Here is a 17791-nt window from a genome sequence, read left to right as displayed (position 1 = left end):
TGACCTTTTTTCCCACCTTGATTTTTATTGCATTTTATGCTAGACAAATATAAAAAAGTACAAACTTCTCCATAATCCAGCAGACCCAGTCCAACACGAGGCTGAAGATTGACGATTCAGTCACAGTAGGAGCTTGCCTTTCCAGAACAGTCAAGAAAGTGTCAAGAAGCAAAAGTCATGTCTTGTTAAGAGCAAATAAAGTGACAGCCTCACATGTGAAGATTTTTTAAATGCTCTTTGTATAAATCCATATATTTAGCTCCGATCTTTCTCATGAACTCCATGCCCAACAGTCCCAACTGTCCACCTGATTTTCCACCAAAGTTTTAGTCAGTTTTTTGTCACCGTGACCAAAATACTCAACAAGAACAACTTAGAGGAGGGAAAGTTTATTTGGGGCTCATGGTTTCAGAGATCTTAGTCCACAGACAGCCAACTCCACTGCTCAGGGCCCAAAGTGGGGCAGCATGTCACGGGGAAGGGTCCAATGGAAGTTGCTCAGCTTATGATGGTGACAGGAAGCAGAGAGGGAGGGAAGCAAAGATGTGTCATCCAAGACATGCCCCAGTGACCCACCACCTCCAGCCACTCCCCACCTGCCCAGTTACAATCCAGGTATAGTCCATTCAAAAGGTCATAAATCTCTTAATCCAATCATTTCACCTCTGACTATTCCTGCGTTAATGGGGGCTTTGGGAAGACATCTCACATCCAAACCATAACAAAGTCTCACAGGACTTGAACTACAAAATGCCTGGAACTGAATGGATCACGTTCCAGGGTCTCACAAATCAGGACTCACCTCCCTATTCCCGTAAAGGACTGCCCTATTCTAGGAAGCAGGTGGATGTGAAAACAGGGAGCAAGCACTGATGCTTAATCCCACCAATGACAATGAACTGCCAAGCCACATCTGTTGTATTTTTATCCCATCTTTCATATCTCTGCGTCTCTAACATTTTATGGAATCCAAGCCCTCACTCTGTAGATCACTAGGAAGAGGAGCCAGGTCCAACCAAGAGAACTGCAGACTTTTTTCTTACTGAAGCACTTGAGGGCAAGGCAAACAGGGAAACCAAGGCAGAAGCAATGCTATGAAGCGGGACACAAGGAGAAGATTGAAATTCAATGACCATGTGGCTACAGTGGCTAGCCCCTGGCCAATGAGGAATATTCCAAAATTCCTAATGTATCTTTGCCTAGCTTTTTTGTTTGTTTGTTTCTTGGTTTTTTTCTATAGTAAAACTGAAGACCCAAGAGGAAGGACTCAGGATCTGTAGCTGAGTTGGGCTAAGGATTTGCATGAGCTGACCTTGTTCCATAGCCTACCCAGTATGTGTGCTGCACAGGATCTTGGGGGCATCTCTCTGAATCCTCTTTGCACCTGCATCACATCATCTGTCCAACTCTTTATACGAAATGTGGAGCCTCTTGATAGCAGACACTGTCATATTCAAGTCCAGGCCTAGCACTGCCATTCAGCAAAGTAGGGGATCTGATCAACAGTTGCAAAATCAAACTGAATTAAAGGTACATACTTAGTAGCTTTTCAAAGAGTCTATGCTATATCAAGTTTCAAGCAGATGGCAAATTATTATTGCCTACTCTCTCACAGGCACTCCACTAGGTTCTAGAAATAGGGCATTAAAATAGACCATGCCTGGGTCCTCAGGGATTACAACCCATCAGAGAAGAAAGACATTATACACCTAATTGCAAAACTTAAATAAGTAATCTCAAGCATATAAAGCCCTGTGAAGAAAGAGAACAGGGTACCAAACAGCTGTATCCCCTAACTAAATACCCTAGACACTGAATTACCTAACTTACACAAAGTATAGACAGAAAAATGTCATTATAACTTTTTCCAAAATATAACAATAGTTCTGCCTCAAAGGATGGGTTTAAGTAAAAGAATCCAGGTGATTTCCAACCAACCACCTCTCAACTCAAGTCTCTCACAATTTACCTTAAATAAATGAGCTTCTTATGTGGGCAGGGATAGGAATACATCCCACCTTCCTGCACAAACCTCTTCATCTTTTCATGGGTTTCTATCTCTGAGATCAACACTGAGCCCAGCATTCACAGAAGCTTTTGGCACCTCATTTCCAAATCATAACAAAGTCCCACCATAACTTGAACCACAAATTGCCTAGAACTGAAGAGATCATCTTGCCTCACAAATCAGGCCTCACCTCCCCATTCATTTGCCAGGGTCCAGGGCCTCGCTGTGTGGATCACTAAGAAGAGTAGCCAGGTCCACCACTAAGCCATCTGGCTCCTCTCCAGTCTCATCTGTTCCATCCTCCCTTGTGCATTCTGCTCTACACTGCTACAAAGGCAACCTGCCCCCTCATACCTGAGGACCTAGTCCCTGCCATCGCCCATGTGAGAGACACTCTTCCTTCCTGTCCCTCTGTGCATCAGGTCTCAACTCAAACCTGACTTCTTCAGGAATCTCAGCCTTTGGCACCCCATTCGTATCACCTCTAATGATGCACCTTTTCTTCCTAATATTTATTATAATTTTATAGTTATTTTTGAGAGTATTCAATTAACATTGGTCTCCCTCACTAGACTAAAATTCTAATTAGACCAAGAACCCTAGATTTTTAATCAGCATTCTGTATCCAGTGCCTAGAACAAACCTAATTAAAAAATATTTATTGAATAAGTAAATAAAGAAAAGTCCCAAGATATAGTAAATTTTTGTTTTCACACCTACTATGTACCAGGGTAACTTCCTTTAAGATTAAAATGACTATTCTTGCTCAAAGCACCGTTAGGAGAATTAACACTTTCTGAGAAGTGACTATAAAATCTACAAAGGAATTGCTTTAACACATAGGAATTGCAATATTCTCTTTAGGCTGGTTAACATAATCACAAATGAGAAAAATAAAACAAATAATAACAAAAAGTGATGTCCCACCATATACTAAATTGCAGGAAATTAGTCCACTGAAGTCCCCTTCTAGACATAAAGAGAACAGGGAAAAATCTTATTCTTCTATCCAAGACAATTGTGCACACTTAGCAGGGGAGTAGAAATAATATGGGGAAGTTGGATTGTTATGGGAACCAAGCATTGCCAGGACTGAGTAAGCTACACTGACCTTGAACATGGCTCTGTGTCCCCCTTCCCAATCACACTGATATTAAAATGCTATGGTCCTATGTAGACCCAGTGCTTGCTATGTGTGCCTAGTTTCACCCAGCATTACCCACTGTGATCTGCCATCCACACAAAAGGTATATTAGTGGAGTACTGAAAGGACAATATGGGTCATCTCACCACAACTTTGGGGCATGTGTTTTTTTGTTTTTTTTTGAGGTGTTTGGTTTGGTTTGGTGTTTTTGTTGTTGTTGTTGTTTGTTTGTTTGGGGAGGGGTTTCGTACCTAGGATTGAACTCAGGGGCACTTGACCATGGAGCCACATCACCAGCCCTATTTTGTATTTTATATAGAGCCAGGATCTCACTGAGTTGTTTAGCACCTTACTGTTGCTGAGGCTGGCTGTGAACTGGCGATCCTCCTGCCTCAGCCTCCTGAGCCTCTGGGATTCCAGGCATGCGCCATGGCACTGGGCAAGGCATGTGTTTTAATACAGTCACCAGAGCTTAGAGGAACAGCTGCACAGACAACTAAAAAAGCCATGCTCACACAGTTTCACCAAGGAGACTCAAATGAAGATTCCATTTAATCACAGAATCAAAATATTTTAGAGCTTAAAGGCACATTACTTCTTTTTTTTCTTCAAAGACTCAATGTGACAAATATATGGGAACTACAAATTACACTGGGATGACAGAAGAACACTTTGTGCTTTGTGACCTTTGATGCAATTGGCTTTTACATGACATGAATGTTAACTCATAGAGAAAAATCAAGAGGTAACTAGTTTCTTTATTTTCTTTGTTTTAATACAGAGCTATAACATGACTAACATTAGCTATGACAGTCATCTATTGGGTTTCCCAACTATATGATTCATTTATAATATGTAAGTGACTGCAGTTTTCAATTATGAACATGTTAATAAATGACCTTCCTGTGGTCAATCTGTGGCCATTCCCTGACCTCAAATCAGATCTTCTTATAATCCCTTGGCTTTGAGGACTTGGTATTCTTCTTCCCCAAGGCCCAGGGGGCCTCCAGCATATGAGCCCCAGCTCAGCTAGCATCTCTGCACTGGAGCCTTCACAGAGAGAATGGCGCTTCTCCCCTGAACATACGCAGCATTCATTCATATTTCACTGTGCTTTAGGAACTCCTAGACTAAACTTTAATGATTTTTGTCTACACACACAGATACACACACACACACACACACACACACACAAAGTTCAAGGAGGATATAATCCTCTACTTGGCTGAGATATGAATTTGAAATTTGTGTTGTAATTCAGCCAGGGTCTGCCCAGGGAAGCAGAAACCATCCAAGGTATTTCAACATAGAGAATTTAACATAAGAAATTAACATAAGAAAGACAGCATTACTAGTAACTAGAGGAACCAGCCATCCAATTAAGGTAGGATCATGTCAGTGATTTCTGATGGAATTTGGGATGATGGGTAGGGTTTCTAGAAGGAGAGACACCTCCTGCCTACCATTATTGCCCAAGGAAGAGCCGAAGTGGGAGGAATAACTTGCCCTCTCCCTGCCTCTCACCTCCAAAGTGCCCCCCTCAGGCTAAATTTGCTCAGATGCTGATGTCATGGGGAATGTAGTCCTTTGAGCTACACAACCAAGTAGGGGGAAAACAGAATGGAAAAGGAAAGGGACACACCACATAAGGTTGCTGAGTGAGTCATCTGATCTCCATCTGCAAGGAAGCATGGAAGTGTGTGTGATGCATTAGGAGTCCTTCAGACTATAATTATACTTCACTTGTTGGTTCCTTCCATAAGACTATAAGCTTTGCAATAGTATAAACCATATCCCAAGTTTTATCTCAACAACATCCCTATTTTTATTACATTATTTGACATAATGTGCTTGTTTGTTTATGGTGATGCGGATTGAACCCAGGCCCTTGTGCATGCAAGGCAAGCACTCTAACAACTGAGCTATATCCACAGCCCCATAATAGGCTCTTAATAAGCAAATGCTCATAAGCCCATTCCAATCTTCTGGAATCACAACATATTTAACTGAACATTTCCCAGGGTTTATTCTACCAACCATTAACTCAGAGATAGCAAGCAATGCATATTACAGGTAAATGGAACCTTGACATTCCCAAGTAAGTTTGTGAAACACAATGTTAAAATTAAGATGATATATTTGTTGCAAAATTGTTCTGAACTATTAAAATGTGCTTGGAGATGGAACCATGGTATTATGCAGCATCATTTAAACATATATAGAATACTTTTTTCAAAGAACTAACATTATACAGGGACGTCAGTTAAAGGGATATTGTTTAGTGTCATCACATTAACAGCATTATTTTATTTCACATTTGAAATATTCCTGTGAGGTATAGAAGAAATGTTCCTGTGAGATACAGAATAATAAGGTTGCCCCCTATAGATACAAGTGTCATTGAAAAGTAATTTAAACTAAATAATGCATCAAACATTAATTTAACACATCAGGTGTCATTTACTAGTCTCATCACTATAGATCTAGAAATAAAAATATGCTATAGTTCCTTAGAGTCCTACTAAAAGATAAGACAAGAAAAACTAGAGACCCGTAAAATAGAATTTCATTTTTAAATTTAACAACATTTTTACACATGCTTTGGTATATTAAGATACCAGATTTTGTCCACTTATTAAAAATTTGAGACACATGGAGGGTAAATATTTACTACAGAGATAAGCAGGTCAGTTGTGGAGAACTACTGAATTCTGAGAGCAAATTACTAGCTGGAATGATCTCTATCATATAAGCAAAAGAAAAGATGACAAATTCCCCAATAATAAGTCAGCAACATCAATGGCTAGACCTGGGCTATGCTGTGTCCAACCGCACTATCCTCTAAAAATAACTATTCAAAACCCATAAACCCTCAAGAAATCCCTGAGCTCCTTCATTATGATCTAGCTAGAACTTTAAAAGTTCTATTTGTTTCTATCATAGTAATTTATTGATCAACATTGGCAATATAGGACATTACTCTTGATTTTTAAAGAGCGATACAAAGTCTTTGGCTTGGTTATGGAAGAGATGTGTCCTCTGGAATTAATATTATCTGTACCTTAACAAAGGATGGTTACCAAGCTTTTTAAAATTCAGTATGTTTGTTTGTTTGGTTTTTCTCCCTTAATGACCACTCTGTCACACATTACATTATTCACATTAGACTGTAATATTCTTTTTGAAAAGTGGCAAAAATTCATTATATCACATTGTACCAGAAGCAAAAACTGAGGGAACAACAATAACAAAACACCACTTATGTTAAGAGTCTTATTATCTTCGTATCCACAACAGTCAAAAATTTTATATTCTAATTATAACATAAGGAAGGATAAATTAACACTTTAATGTGATGGGGACAGTATTCATAGATATTCATCAACTAAAGGGATAACTTTGGGGGTCACTCTTTGAACTTCAGTGTTCTCATCTGTAAAAAGAATGAATAACCTGCTTCACTGAAGTGAAATGGAAACTAACTCACAGGTCTCTTCAGGGTGCTAGGCTCAAGTAAGTTAGGGAAACAATACTATATTTCAACCCATTCTGCCCAGGAGATTGGCAATTTGCATAACATACCAAAGACTCTGTGTCAAGTTCTGCTCTAATGAAAGCTCTTAACTTCCCCTAGCCAAGAATTTCTCAAATCTCCTTGTCCCTATATCATTTTGCTTTTTCCTATCAATACATATTGGTACACCCAGGATTAACGTTCCTCGGAACACACTTGAGGATGACTTTAAAAGAGCAACAAGATCAGTTTTAACGACATCAGGAATAAAAGGTTTGAACTCATGTTTTTATTCTTCTTTATTTTAACCAACACCCACAGTAAAACACCCTTGCCAAGCTAGAGAGTTCAAATACTGTCGGTGTACAATGACAACTTTGTGTGGAGTGCAAATGTTATGCATCTTGTGATACTATATAGAATAGTGTAAAGATCTCTTGAGTGCTTTTTGAGTTCTTTCTATGGTAGTGGTTATGGATTTGCATTCATCAGTTGATTTCCTTGACAACAACATTTTTTTTAAAGACAACTAACCAATATGCAGTCTATGGGTTAACAAGGCTAATTATCCATACTAACCCTGGCCTCAGTAATCTTTATTTCTGACTATGGCTGGGTTAGCTGGTGGTAACAAAGGAAAGTAAGTGAAAAAAAAATCAAATAACTCTTTTCGGAAGACTGTACCCTGCAAAAATAAATGGAGAGGGGCTGAGGTTGTGGTTCAGTGGTAGAGTGCTTGCCTAGCACATGTGAGGCACTGGGTTTGATCCTCAGCACTACCATTATAAAAAATAAATAAATAAACAAAGGTATTGTGTTCATCTATGACTAAAAAAATATTTAAAAAAAATAAGTGGAGAATTGGACCATGTCAAAAAAAAAAAAGAAAATTTAAAGAATTCCAGTAGGGAGGAGGGTTGCAGGGTTGTTAATATGACAGGTCCAAGAGCAATGGATAATTTTATATTCCACCATTTTTAAGAACTGTTATCATTATTACTACTTAAGAGATTCAATGGTAGGAAATAAAATCCATTGACTTAAAATAGAAAAAAAAAAACCTGAGTACATTTGGAAGAAAAGAAATGAAGGATCTGAGAACACTCTAATTGAACATGAACCAATAACATGATATTGTCTCAGGGTGAAGGATGTAAAAACATAGCACCTGGGATGGTGGTGGGAGCCTGTCATCTACAGCTTGAGTCACAAATCAAAATACAGTCTTCCTCTAAGCATGGAAAATATTTGGTTCTTCTGCTTCATAAGTGCATATAGATGGGTGAAAATCACTTAAAGTCAGCAAGAAACCAATCACAGTATTAAGGCATCTCTTCCTACAGCCATTCTGATGTTCTCCAGCTCAAATCCCATCACCATGAAAATAATTATTACAGATGTAACAAGTCTGATGATTCATTCAAAGCTTATTGGTTTTGTAAGTCTATACCATAATAATAATATAACATGAGGTTTAAAGGGGATGACATGGATTTGTTTCTCAAAATGTGGTCTTTCAACCATCTGGCTCTAGAGCACCAGTGGAATTTATTTCAAGTGCTCCACCTGGGCCTCACTCACCCAGACCTGCCCAACACACTCTGTGGGGCAGGACCTTGTATTCTCCATGGGGAATAAAGCTTTCTAGTGATTTTTTCCAGGCCCACTAGAAAATTAAAGGAATACTGTAGGGAACCAGAATATGGAGAATTGGAAGCTTCATAGGAAGACATCAAAAACTTGCTAGGTTAAAACTTAGAAAACAAGTTCCTCTAGAAAAAAATAAGTAAAAATAATAATAAAACTGCTATCAATGATTATCTGAAAATGTCATTTTAAAACATTATCACACAGGCTGGGGATGTCACTCAGTGGCAGAGTGCTTGTCTAGAATACACAAGGCCTTGGGTTTGATTTACCAGCACTAGGGAAAACAAAGTATCAGGTATGAAAATATAAAGTTTGGCATTCTAGATTTTATAAATTATCAATTGGCCACCATCCCTGCCTCTATGAAATCCAGACTTGGAGTAGATGAACTCTGTTGGTTCGCTTGCTGGTGTTTGTCCCCAATGCAGCTTCCTTCCACTCTTTCCTGGTGGCAAAGCCTGCCTCCCAGGGCTACATTGTTTATGCTCCATCTCAAGCTTCTTTCTGTGCATGATCAGTGTGCACAGTTGCAATAAAAGATGTGAGTCTATGGTTCTAGAAAGTCCTACCACTGAGCAAGAGAAAATCATCTTCTCCCCTACAGATGCTTAGGACCAGGAAACATGTTCACTAGCCAGAGCTGAATTAAGTGCCATCCTGCCTAGCAGCAGAGCTCAGAATAGCTGATTCCTAAGCCACACTCCTGGTTTAATCATCCTGCTTTTCCTAAATGGACATGGCTACATCGAGTTGGCCAGGGGCCATCAAGGCCCATCCCTATGGTCTGTTGTATGGATTTCTTATTTTTTAACTGGTAATTCCTTACTGAAAAACCACTGCATGCAAACTACAGAGAATGTTATAGGGTCTTATTTTTAGTTTCCATCAATAAAATCTTGTTTCTGGTATAAGAGAATGGTAGATAAAAGGAAATTTAATATGTAATTTATTATATATATATACACACACACACACACACACACACACACCCCTTTGGCTTAGAACTTAAAGATCACTCACCTGGACCTCATATTATAGCTTAGAGCAAACTGATTAAAAACACAAATAGTAATCTATATGACCTAACCTAGAGAAGAGCAAAAAAAGCTTTGCCTCCTCCCCAACATCCTAAAAATCCCAGAATTTCTTAAAATTAGAGCAACTGCTTTCAGTTGAGACACCATCACTAGAAAGCCAGGATGCCCATTAATATGCCAACACTTATTATTTATCTTATTATTCAGCTGTCACTTGACAGAGAGCCTGGATATAAAGGAAAGCATAACCTACATATCAGATGACAGATCAGGCTTAAAGTACAGCAAAGGAAGGAGAGTTTGGAGCAATCTCCCCAAAGAATGAAAGACAGGCCCAGGTGGGATCCTCCAGCGAGGGCACCCTGGAAAGGCATGGTGCTTTCAGCACACAGAGAAAAAAGGATGCTCCAAGAGACACTCTGTCTTCATTAGTGTCACGAACAGCACTCAACTATCAATTAGTTGAGGAGAGGATCTCCCCTGGTTTCTTAGAACAGAGGAGTGTCTAAACTGGAAAGACACTATGCTGCTGGCTAGCATCCCACCCCCTTCTTATACATGTAGGTAACACACATCAAACTAAACAGTCGAAATTTGGGGCTTTCTTTGATTTTTTTCCCCTCATTTCAACATCAGCAGACTCTTAAGATGAAATCTACAAATTCAGATACTGACATTCACAAGCACAAGTTCACAGAAATTACAGATTTACTATATCTTCACAATATTCCTGCTGTCTCCTTTAGAGGTAAATAAAACATTTTACTACTACATCAGAGAGTTTGCCATCAATTTTCTAAAGTTCTGTTGGAGTCCTTAATGAGCACAACAGTATTTGAAGGCACATACTTTTATGTTGAACAAAAACAACTTTAACACCTCTATGTTCTCAGAGGAACCTTGCCATATCACATACATGTTAACACTTTCATCATACATTATATTTTCCAAAGTCTTTCTATATGCTTTTTTTTTTTAAAAATCAATTGAAAGTAGAACTCAACTCTTACTATTTTAAAAAAATTATAATGTAAACGTGTCTTATAGTATGAGACAGAGATGGCAGAAATTAAGTTTGTGTCCAAGTGACCACAGGAAATTGCACTCATCTTTGATTCCTTCAGTTTTCCTAGGACAGGTAGCAAACATCCATATACAACCAGACCATTTTATGTTGTTCTATCAGTTGACAAGTGAAATTTTTACCTCTAGCCATCCATAGCAAGAAGATTCAAAATTAAGGTTGACATTTTGTCCTTTAACTTGTTCCAAAGTACTGCAGGGGTTTTACTGCCTGATGTTACACCATATGTGCGAACTCCAGATACTGCAGGCGGGGTTAAGCAGGATGCCTCTGTATTTTGCCATTCTCCTGCTTCCTGTTGTTTTTGGAGCAACCATCACTTTAGCTAAACATAACCCTTCTGGGCGAATCATTTTTAGTAAGAGAATCTGCCTCACAGCAGAGTTCCCTGTATGTTGATTACATTTCTAAAACACGCAGTCTATGAGATTCACAGAACTGACTGGTTTGGAATTTTTGCAGAGATCTTTATAAAACTCACCCATTTTATTAAAAAAAAGTAACAAAATAAATTACTTACCACATAAGATTTAATGACTAGAAACTCAAACAATTACGAAATGAACAATAAGAGAAATTCTTTTTGGAGTGTTTTCTTCTGTCATCTGGTCTCTTATTACCTGAGAGTGATTAATAACAGATTTTCAAAACCTGTTATGTATTTCAAGCTATTTTTTTTTTAATTCTAAAGTTACCATTATCATTGGTAATTGGTATATTTACTCACTGGTACTCTCAAGAAGTTAGAGTCAGAAAAACCCTCTAGGAAGTGAAGCCAAGGGAGGGGACATGGGAGTAGGAATGATAGTAGAATGAATTGGACATTATGACCCTATGTACGTATATGATTACATGACAACCAAATGAATGAGAAGTTAGACTCCACTTATGTATGATGTGTTCAAATGCATTCTACTGTCATGTACAACTAATTAGAACAAAAAAAAAAAAGAAAAGAAAACCCCTCTTAGGTTTTACATCCAGAATTACCGTTTGCTGATATAAGAAATACATATATACACTTGAGAAATAAAATATTATCAACTGCTAATAACAGATCATAACCTTAGTTTATGGTGAGTAACTCTTACCAAATCAGGGTACACCAAAAGCATAGACAAAGAAAAAACCTGGTTTCTTTTAAGATACATATAACTTTCCCAATTGTCTGTCCCTTGGGTATTCTGTAAAGTAGAACATTTAGCTCTATATAATTCAAAAAAAATCTATACATAGCTCAGAGAGGGAAGCATAAATCTCATGGGTGTCAGATTTACTTCCTGTTGTCTTCCTTCATTATATGTTTAAAGATAATCAATAAAAACTGATTTCTCTTTGTAAGCATTTTCCTATTCTGCCAGAAATAATAGCAGTCTCTGCCCTAAAATGAAGAAAAAATGGAAAGTAATATTTACCATAAGAGGAGAAAATGAAACTGCCTAAGCATTTTTCCAGAGCCAAGTGAAACAAACAGCAAACCCAGTTTATTCTTAAAGAAAATTTTTAAAATGCTTCTGGCATTAGTTCTATTCTAAAAACCTGTGCTCTGAACAAGTTTTGAACACTGAGTTTTTATTTCAATGATAACCTCTATATGTTTCCTAATAGTTTTATTATATTTCTCTACATACACACGTCACAGGCAAGATTTTTATTAGTGTTGAATACTGAAGCAGTAAGGACTGAATTTTTAGGTTCCTCAACTTTCCTCTAGGCAGACTAAGATGCAAAAGCACAGGAACAACAACAACAAAAAGTTAATTCAGAAGAAGGAAATGAAGAACTGCAAACATGTCTAATTCTCATTCCAAAGCACAAATATTTTTGCCACTTGCATTTTAAACACCCTTGAAATGTTACTTGAACATTTTCTATTAAATAATCTGAAACAATCCATTTGGGGTTCTCAAGTATGTACTGGCTATCTCAGAACTATGCATTATTAATGCTTCTTTTTATTCTTCCGTATTCTTGCTAAAAGAATACAGGAGAACACCAAATGGGAGCATAACAGACTTCTACTTTGTCATGAGGTTACAAATACATTTTATAAGTTTTCCAGGTTTCCCATTTCCCTTCAGTCTGCACTATCTATGGAGGTTGTCATATTTCACCAGGGTGGATTGTAAATCAGACAAGTTCAGCCAGTCAGGTTGAAGAATGGAGGTGAAAACCACAGTGGAAAATATATAAAGTGCAATTAGAACCATATGACCAGAGATACTGAAGCAATACTTTCTGGAGGAAAGCCAAGTAAAAATCAAACCTTTTCAGTGTGAGTGAAACTATCCAGTCCATTTGGGACAAGCACACCTCATTTGTTAAATACAGTATTCTTCTATTTTTTCGCATAGCAAAAGCATCCAGGAACATTTAAGTCCTAACATGGTAATTAGGCCTATGGCTATCTTGGTAGTATAATTAAGTTTATAGTTGTTAATATAAAACTGTTCTCTAGTTTAAAATAATAACATTTATTCAGAAATATGGTTTATGTCTGGGCAAGGGTTGATTTGAGACCCATCAAGGAGTCTTGGAGGCTAATGAGGACAATGTTGAATCAAAAACCCTTTGTGCTTTTCTAGGAAAGCTTTACTTCTAAAGACCTGAAGTTCCCAGTATGACAAAGATAATCCAATTGCCTATTGTTGTACATAAAAGAGCAAGAAGCTGTAAAATCCATACTCCCCAACTACAACACAATGTAGATGATACTGTCTCCCACGAGATGGTAGTTAGCAGGCCCATGGTGTGTATGTATGTGTGTGTGTGTGTGTGTATATATATATATATATATATATATATATATATATATATATACACATATATATATATATATATAGGCATGTACAGAAATTAAGAGCCCTTGAAGTTGTGAAGCAATTCCAGTAAAAATCTTTGATTTTGACAGTCTATCACTAAAGCCATTCCATATCTACTTCTCCTGTGAATTCCAATCCAATATCTCAATAGACAAATGAAACATATAATTTTCAACATGGCTTTGGGATTCTGGTAAACAATTTGAGTTTAGCAGGTCACTTACCCCCCAGAAACTGAATTCCTCCAGCCACTCTTCCCACGGTCCTGGAGATGAGCTCCGACACACAGCAACCCATGAGAGCGGTGAGCGCCACCAGGAGGAGCAGGCCACAGCCCAGGCCCGTCACTATGGTACAGATCCTCCATTCTGCGCTGGGAATGCCCTGGAAGGAGGCATAGCGCCCGCATTCCTCCACCATCACCATCATCTGCCGACTCTCATCATGCACAGGATACGAGCACCTCCGGAAAGTACCGAAGGACACAGGTTTGCCCAGCTGTGATCCCCAGAGCCAGTAAGGCATAAAGAAGCCCACACAGGAGGTGGCAGCACAAAGAAAAGAGAGCAGAGCCCAGATCACCCCAGTACAAGTCAGGCTGGATGCCATCTTTCACCAAATAGGGCAATGAGGGCCTGAAGTCAACGTTCTGGAACTGCAGGAATGAGTCAAGGTGTGAAACCACCAGAAAACACAGAGAATCCACAGGAGAGTGTCTATGAACAAAACAGATCTTCCAATCTCACTGGGCATCAACTTCCCATCCTCTGTAGTAAGGATGATGGTCCCTGGAAAACAGCAATAGGAAATATGAAAAGTTAAATACTTTCAGAGAATTGATAACGCCTATCCAGTTGGCCTACAGTTGAAGGAATATCCAAACTTGACTCAATACTTCAAAAGTGGGAAGAACTAATTTCTTCTATAAACTGCCCTATAACTCAAGCTTTTTCAAACTACGTGAAAGCGTTTTCACATCTTTATCTCGTATAAATGCTCCCAAATGAACTCTGACAGCTATTTACTTAAAGAAATGCATTCTATTTACCACAGCAGTGAATTCATTTCATATACTCACATTAAAAGTAATGTAGCATTTTTACTGGCACTAAACATAATTCAGGGTATTAAAATAAAATGAACTACACTGTGGTTTGTTTATTTGGCTTGTAAGTTCATGCTCACAGTTTATAGCAACTTTTCCATGTCCCTTTAAGGGTGTATTATTTCTGCATGAACCCAATCAAAATAATTAGGATAATATTTTTACAATTGCAGAATACCATAAATTTAACCAGCATTATGACTATCTAAGCACAGACATTGGACACAATTATTATCAGACACTTCCAGTACTCAATCAGTAGCATTTGAGAATTCCCTCAGTCCTAATAACTATCTTCTAGTATAAAAGAAAACCTGCGTGTGTCTTATTTTCACATCTGCTATTCTGATTCATTGGTTCCAATAATTTCACGGGAACCACTCCTGTGGCAGAACACTTGTCTAATATGAAAGGTAATCCACACTTTTCAGCACTCACCATTAAACCTCAGTCATTCAAATGGTTCCACGTGCATTTTCTTCCACTCCTGACACTGAAAACGAGTTTCTCAACCATTCCCACACTTTTCATAAAGAAATGAATCCAGAAGCACAGAGCCCACCACCTTCCTAACTCTAGTTTTGGAGGTCCATAACAAATTCCTAGCCCCCACTTGTCTCTTCCCCACACAATGCCCCATCTCCAATTCTGTATATCATTCAAAGGGAACTCAGGGTTCTTTTACTCATTCATTCATTCATTCATTCATTCATTTAATTTTGTAAATCTTGCCGACTATGATCAGCGGCTGAAGTTCTTTTTGAGCCCAGCCCAGAGGTTGGTTCCGAAGACCAGCAGGGAGTGGCATGGGGCGCGAGGGCCCTCTTCTCCATATGGATGAGAAGCTCTTGTCCAGACAAGCCCAGATTCAGCCCCCTGCAATTGCCTCACCTCCACCCCACCCATTAAGACACACAAGGATCCCTCAATTCCAAAAGAGGGAAAGAGGCATTTTCCAGCCGGCTCTGGGAGAAAATAGGAGATAAGGATGGGAAGGCAGCACCCCCCGGAGGCCAATGCCAACAGCAGACGCGGCAGTCAGGCAGAGCCGGCAGAACAGCCGAGCTCGCGAAGTCTGGAGCCCGGGACCAGCCCAACTCCAGCGTCCGGGTCAGAGGGGGCCCGAGGGAAAGAAGCTGAACCCACGCCCGTGGGGCAGCCGAGTGCTTTACTTACATGGCTGAAGCACAGCAGCCACCTTCTCTCCCGAGTCCCGGGCGCAACACACAACTTGCTGTCCTTCCCGGACCGGAACATCCAAGGCACAGAAGAACGTCCTTCTCTCTCTCTCTCTCTCTTTTTTTTTTTTTTGCCGCTGTCCTTAGCCGCAGAGACCCGGGGCCGACTTGGGAGGGCTGAGGCCGGCAGGAGCTGAGGGTCTCAGGAAAGACCGGCAGCGGAACGCAGTGCAGACCCCACTCCGGAGTCTCCGGGGCGGCTCGGGCGGAGCGCTGCGGCCGCGCGCGGGGCGCCGGGGATCGCACGCAGATGAACAGCTCTCCGTTTGGCAGGCGAGGCACGCACCGCCTCCTCCCCTCGGCTGCCCGGCCCTCCTCTTTCTCCTGTCCCCTCCCCTCGCGCCCCGCGGGACCCAGCGCAGACAGATCGAGGACGCGGCGCGGCCGCCGGCGACGTTCCTGGCGCGCACGGCGGGGAGGGGGCGCGCCCCGCTGCCCACGCGGGTGCAAGCCCACCCCTGGGGAGCAGCCTTCCAGGCTCTGCCAGCCCGGAATCCCTCTTCCCCGCCCCCTCTCTTGGCGTCTTCATCAAAGGGCACAGTGGGAGAGGCTGACGGACTGAGAAGTAGGGGAGAAAGTTACTGGGTTTCTCGGGTGCTCCCGAGGGGCCACGAAAACGGGACGCGGTCCTTGTTTGGCTTTCGGAGTATTTAGGTTTAAGTTCCAATTTTCCTACCGTCTTTAGGAGACGTGGATGAGCAGGAGGGCCTTAAAGAGTGGGTAAAGTGAGCTTTCTGAGCTTTGGGAAGGTTCTTGAGCAGTGGTCACTTTGGAAGGCGGTGAACAAGGCGGGTGTGAACTTGGGACTGAGAAGATGGCTCAAAGCATAAGACTCAAGGATTCCGTGGGGACAGTCGTCTTTCCAGACAATCCAGGGAGAAGTCAGGAGGCGACTTCTAACGGGTCTTTCCCAATAAATACCGCGTTTGGGAACGTTTTTTCAAGGAATTCCTCTTCTCCCTCTGGCTCATCCTCCTCATCCTCTGCTTCTTCCCCCTCCCCTTTCTACCCCCTCCCTCCTTCCTGCCTTCACTGTTCTCTGTCCCTTCCTTCCTGTTGGCGCCTCATTCCCTTCTCCATCCTTCTAATAAATCTTGCAATAATCTTGCAATCTATACTACTTTTCTAGAAAACATCTATTTTCGATTTCCCCTCTGGACTTAATTTTTTTTTTAACTCATCATTAGCACTAACCCTTTGGAAGTCTAGTACTAAAATCGGTGGATGACTGTGGGAATCTCTGCGGAAGACAGTATTTTAAGAAGCAGAAGCCTGCCATCTGGGAGTAGCAGTTTTTGAAGTAGATACTTCCCAGATGTAGGTTTTTTGATGGATGTCTTCAAAGTAGTTGAAAGTAATAAACGGGTAGATATATATTCTATAATACATTTTCAAATTGCACCATTTAATTAGCATGATGGTGTACATTTTTCCCCCACAACTACTACTGGAGATGTGTGTTCTATTGTTATTAGTTTGAAAGGTTTTAAGTGATTGGTTCCAACCTCTTCGAGGTCATAGACCTTTATACGAATGTGATGAAACTAATGAGTCTCTCAGGAAAAAAAAGAGCACATATATAATAAACTTATAAAGTTCTCAAGAGGGAGAAGGGGAATATGTTCTCCTACTCAGGAGACCTTCAGCAAGGTCTAAAGATATTTTTGGTTATGGCCTGTGACTAGAGAGGTGCTTCTGGCATCTAGGCGATAAAGGCCAGGGAACCTGCTAACTACAACGCACAGGTCAGTCCCCTGAACAATTGGGCCCAAAGTGTCAATAAATGCCAAGGTTGAGAAAGTCTGTTTAAATGAATTGTTAGGTGGTTTTATGCCACGAAGCACCCATAAATCCTAGGTTTAGAATCCTTTGGTTTTTTTGTTTTTTGTTTTTTTTTTATTCTTCTTCTAGAAATCACCAGTTACTGAGCTCAGTGGGCAGCATAATGGTTGGTCTGACTCCCAGTTAGGTACCACACCCTTAGTTACTACACAGAGGCTTCATATCTATATAATATGAAGGTAAAAGATATGATCATATAAAGACAAAATAATAATAGTGTGATTCAGATTCACCCCTACACAACCTGCTGGGGACATGGACCTAAGACATTTCCCCAAGTTTGGAGTAGCTTTAAATACCTGCAATGGATGGCTGGGGAGACACTAATGGTATTCATGTTTACCACA

At 40.2% G+C, this 17791-nt stretch overlaps 1 protein-coding gene across 1 annotated transcript in view; it reads right to left on the bottom strand.

Annotated features, from left to right (window-relative positions):
* Nucleotides 1–15874, bottom strand: part of Lhfpl6 (LHFPL tetraspan subfamily member 6) — a 236105-nt gene extending 220231 nt beyond the window's left edge. The window contains exons 1-2 of the mRNA XM_071610784.1: nt 15541–15874; nt 13484–14047 (exon numbers count right to left, since the gene is read on the bottom strand). Coding sequence (XP_071466885.1) covers nt 13484–13868 — 385 coding nt within the window. The 5' untranslated portion in view covers nt 13869–14047; nt 15541–15874. The remainder of the gene's footprint in view (nt 1–13483; nt 14048–15540) is intronic.
* Nucleotides 15875–17791: the final 1917 nt, after the last annotated feature.

This window comes from Marmota flaviventris, chromosome 4, assembly GCF_047511675.1.
Source record: "Marmota flaviventris isolate mMarFla1 chromosome 4, mMarFla1.hap1, whole genome shotgun sequence".
Classification (NCBI taxonomy): Eukaryota; Metazoa; Chordata; class Mammalia; order Rodentia; family Sciuridae; genus Marmota; species Marmota flaviventris.
Note: the sequence above shows the minus strand (reverse complement) of the source record. Positions and strands in the feature narration are given on the sequence as shown.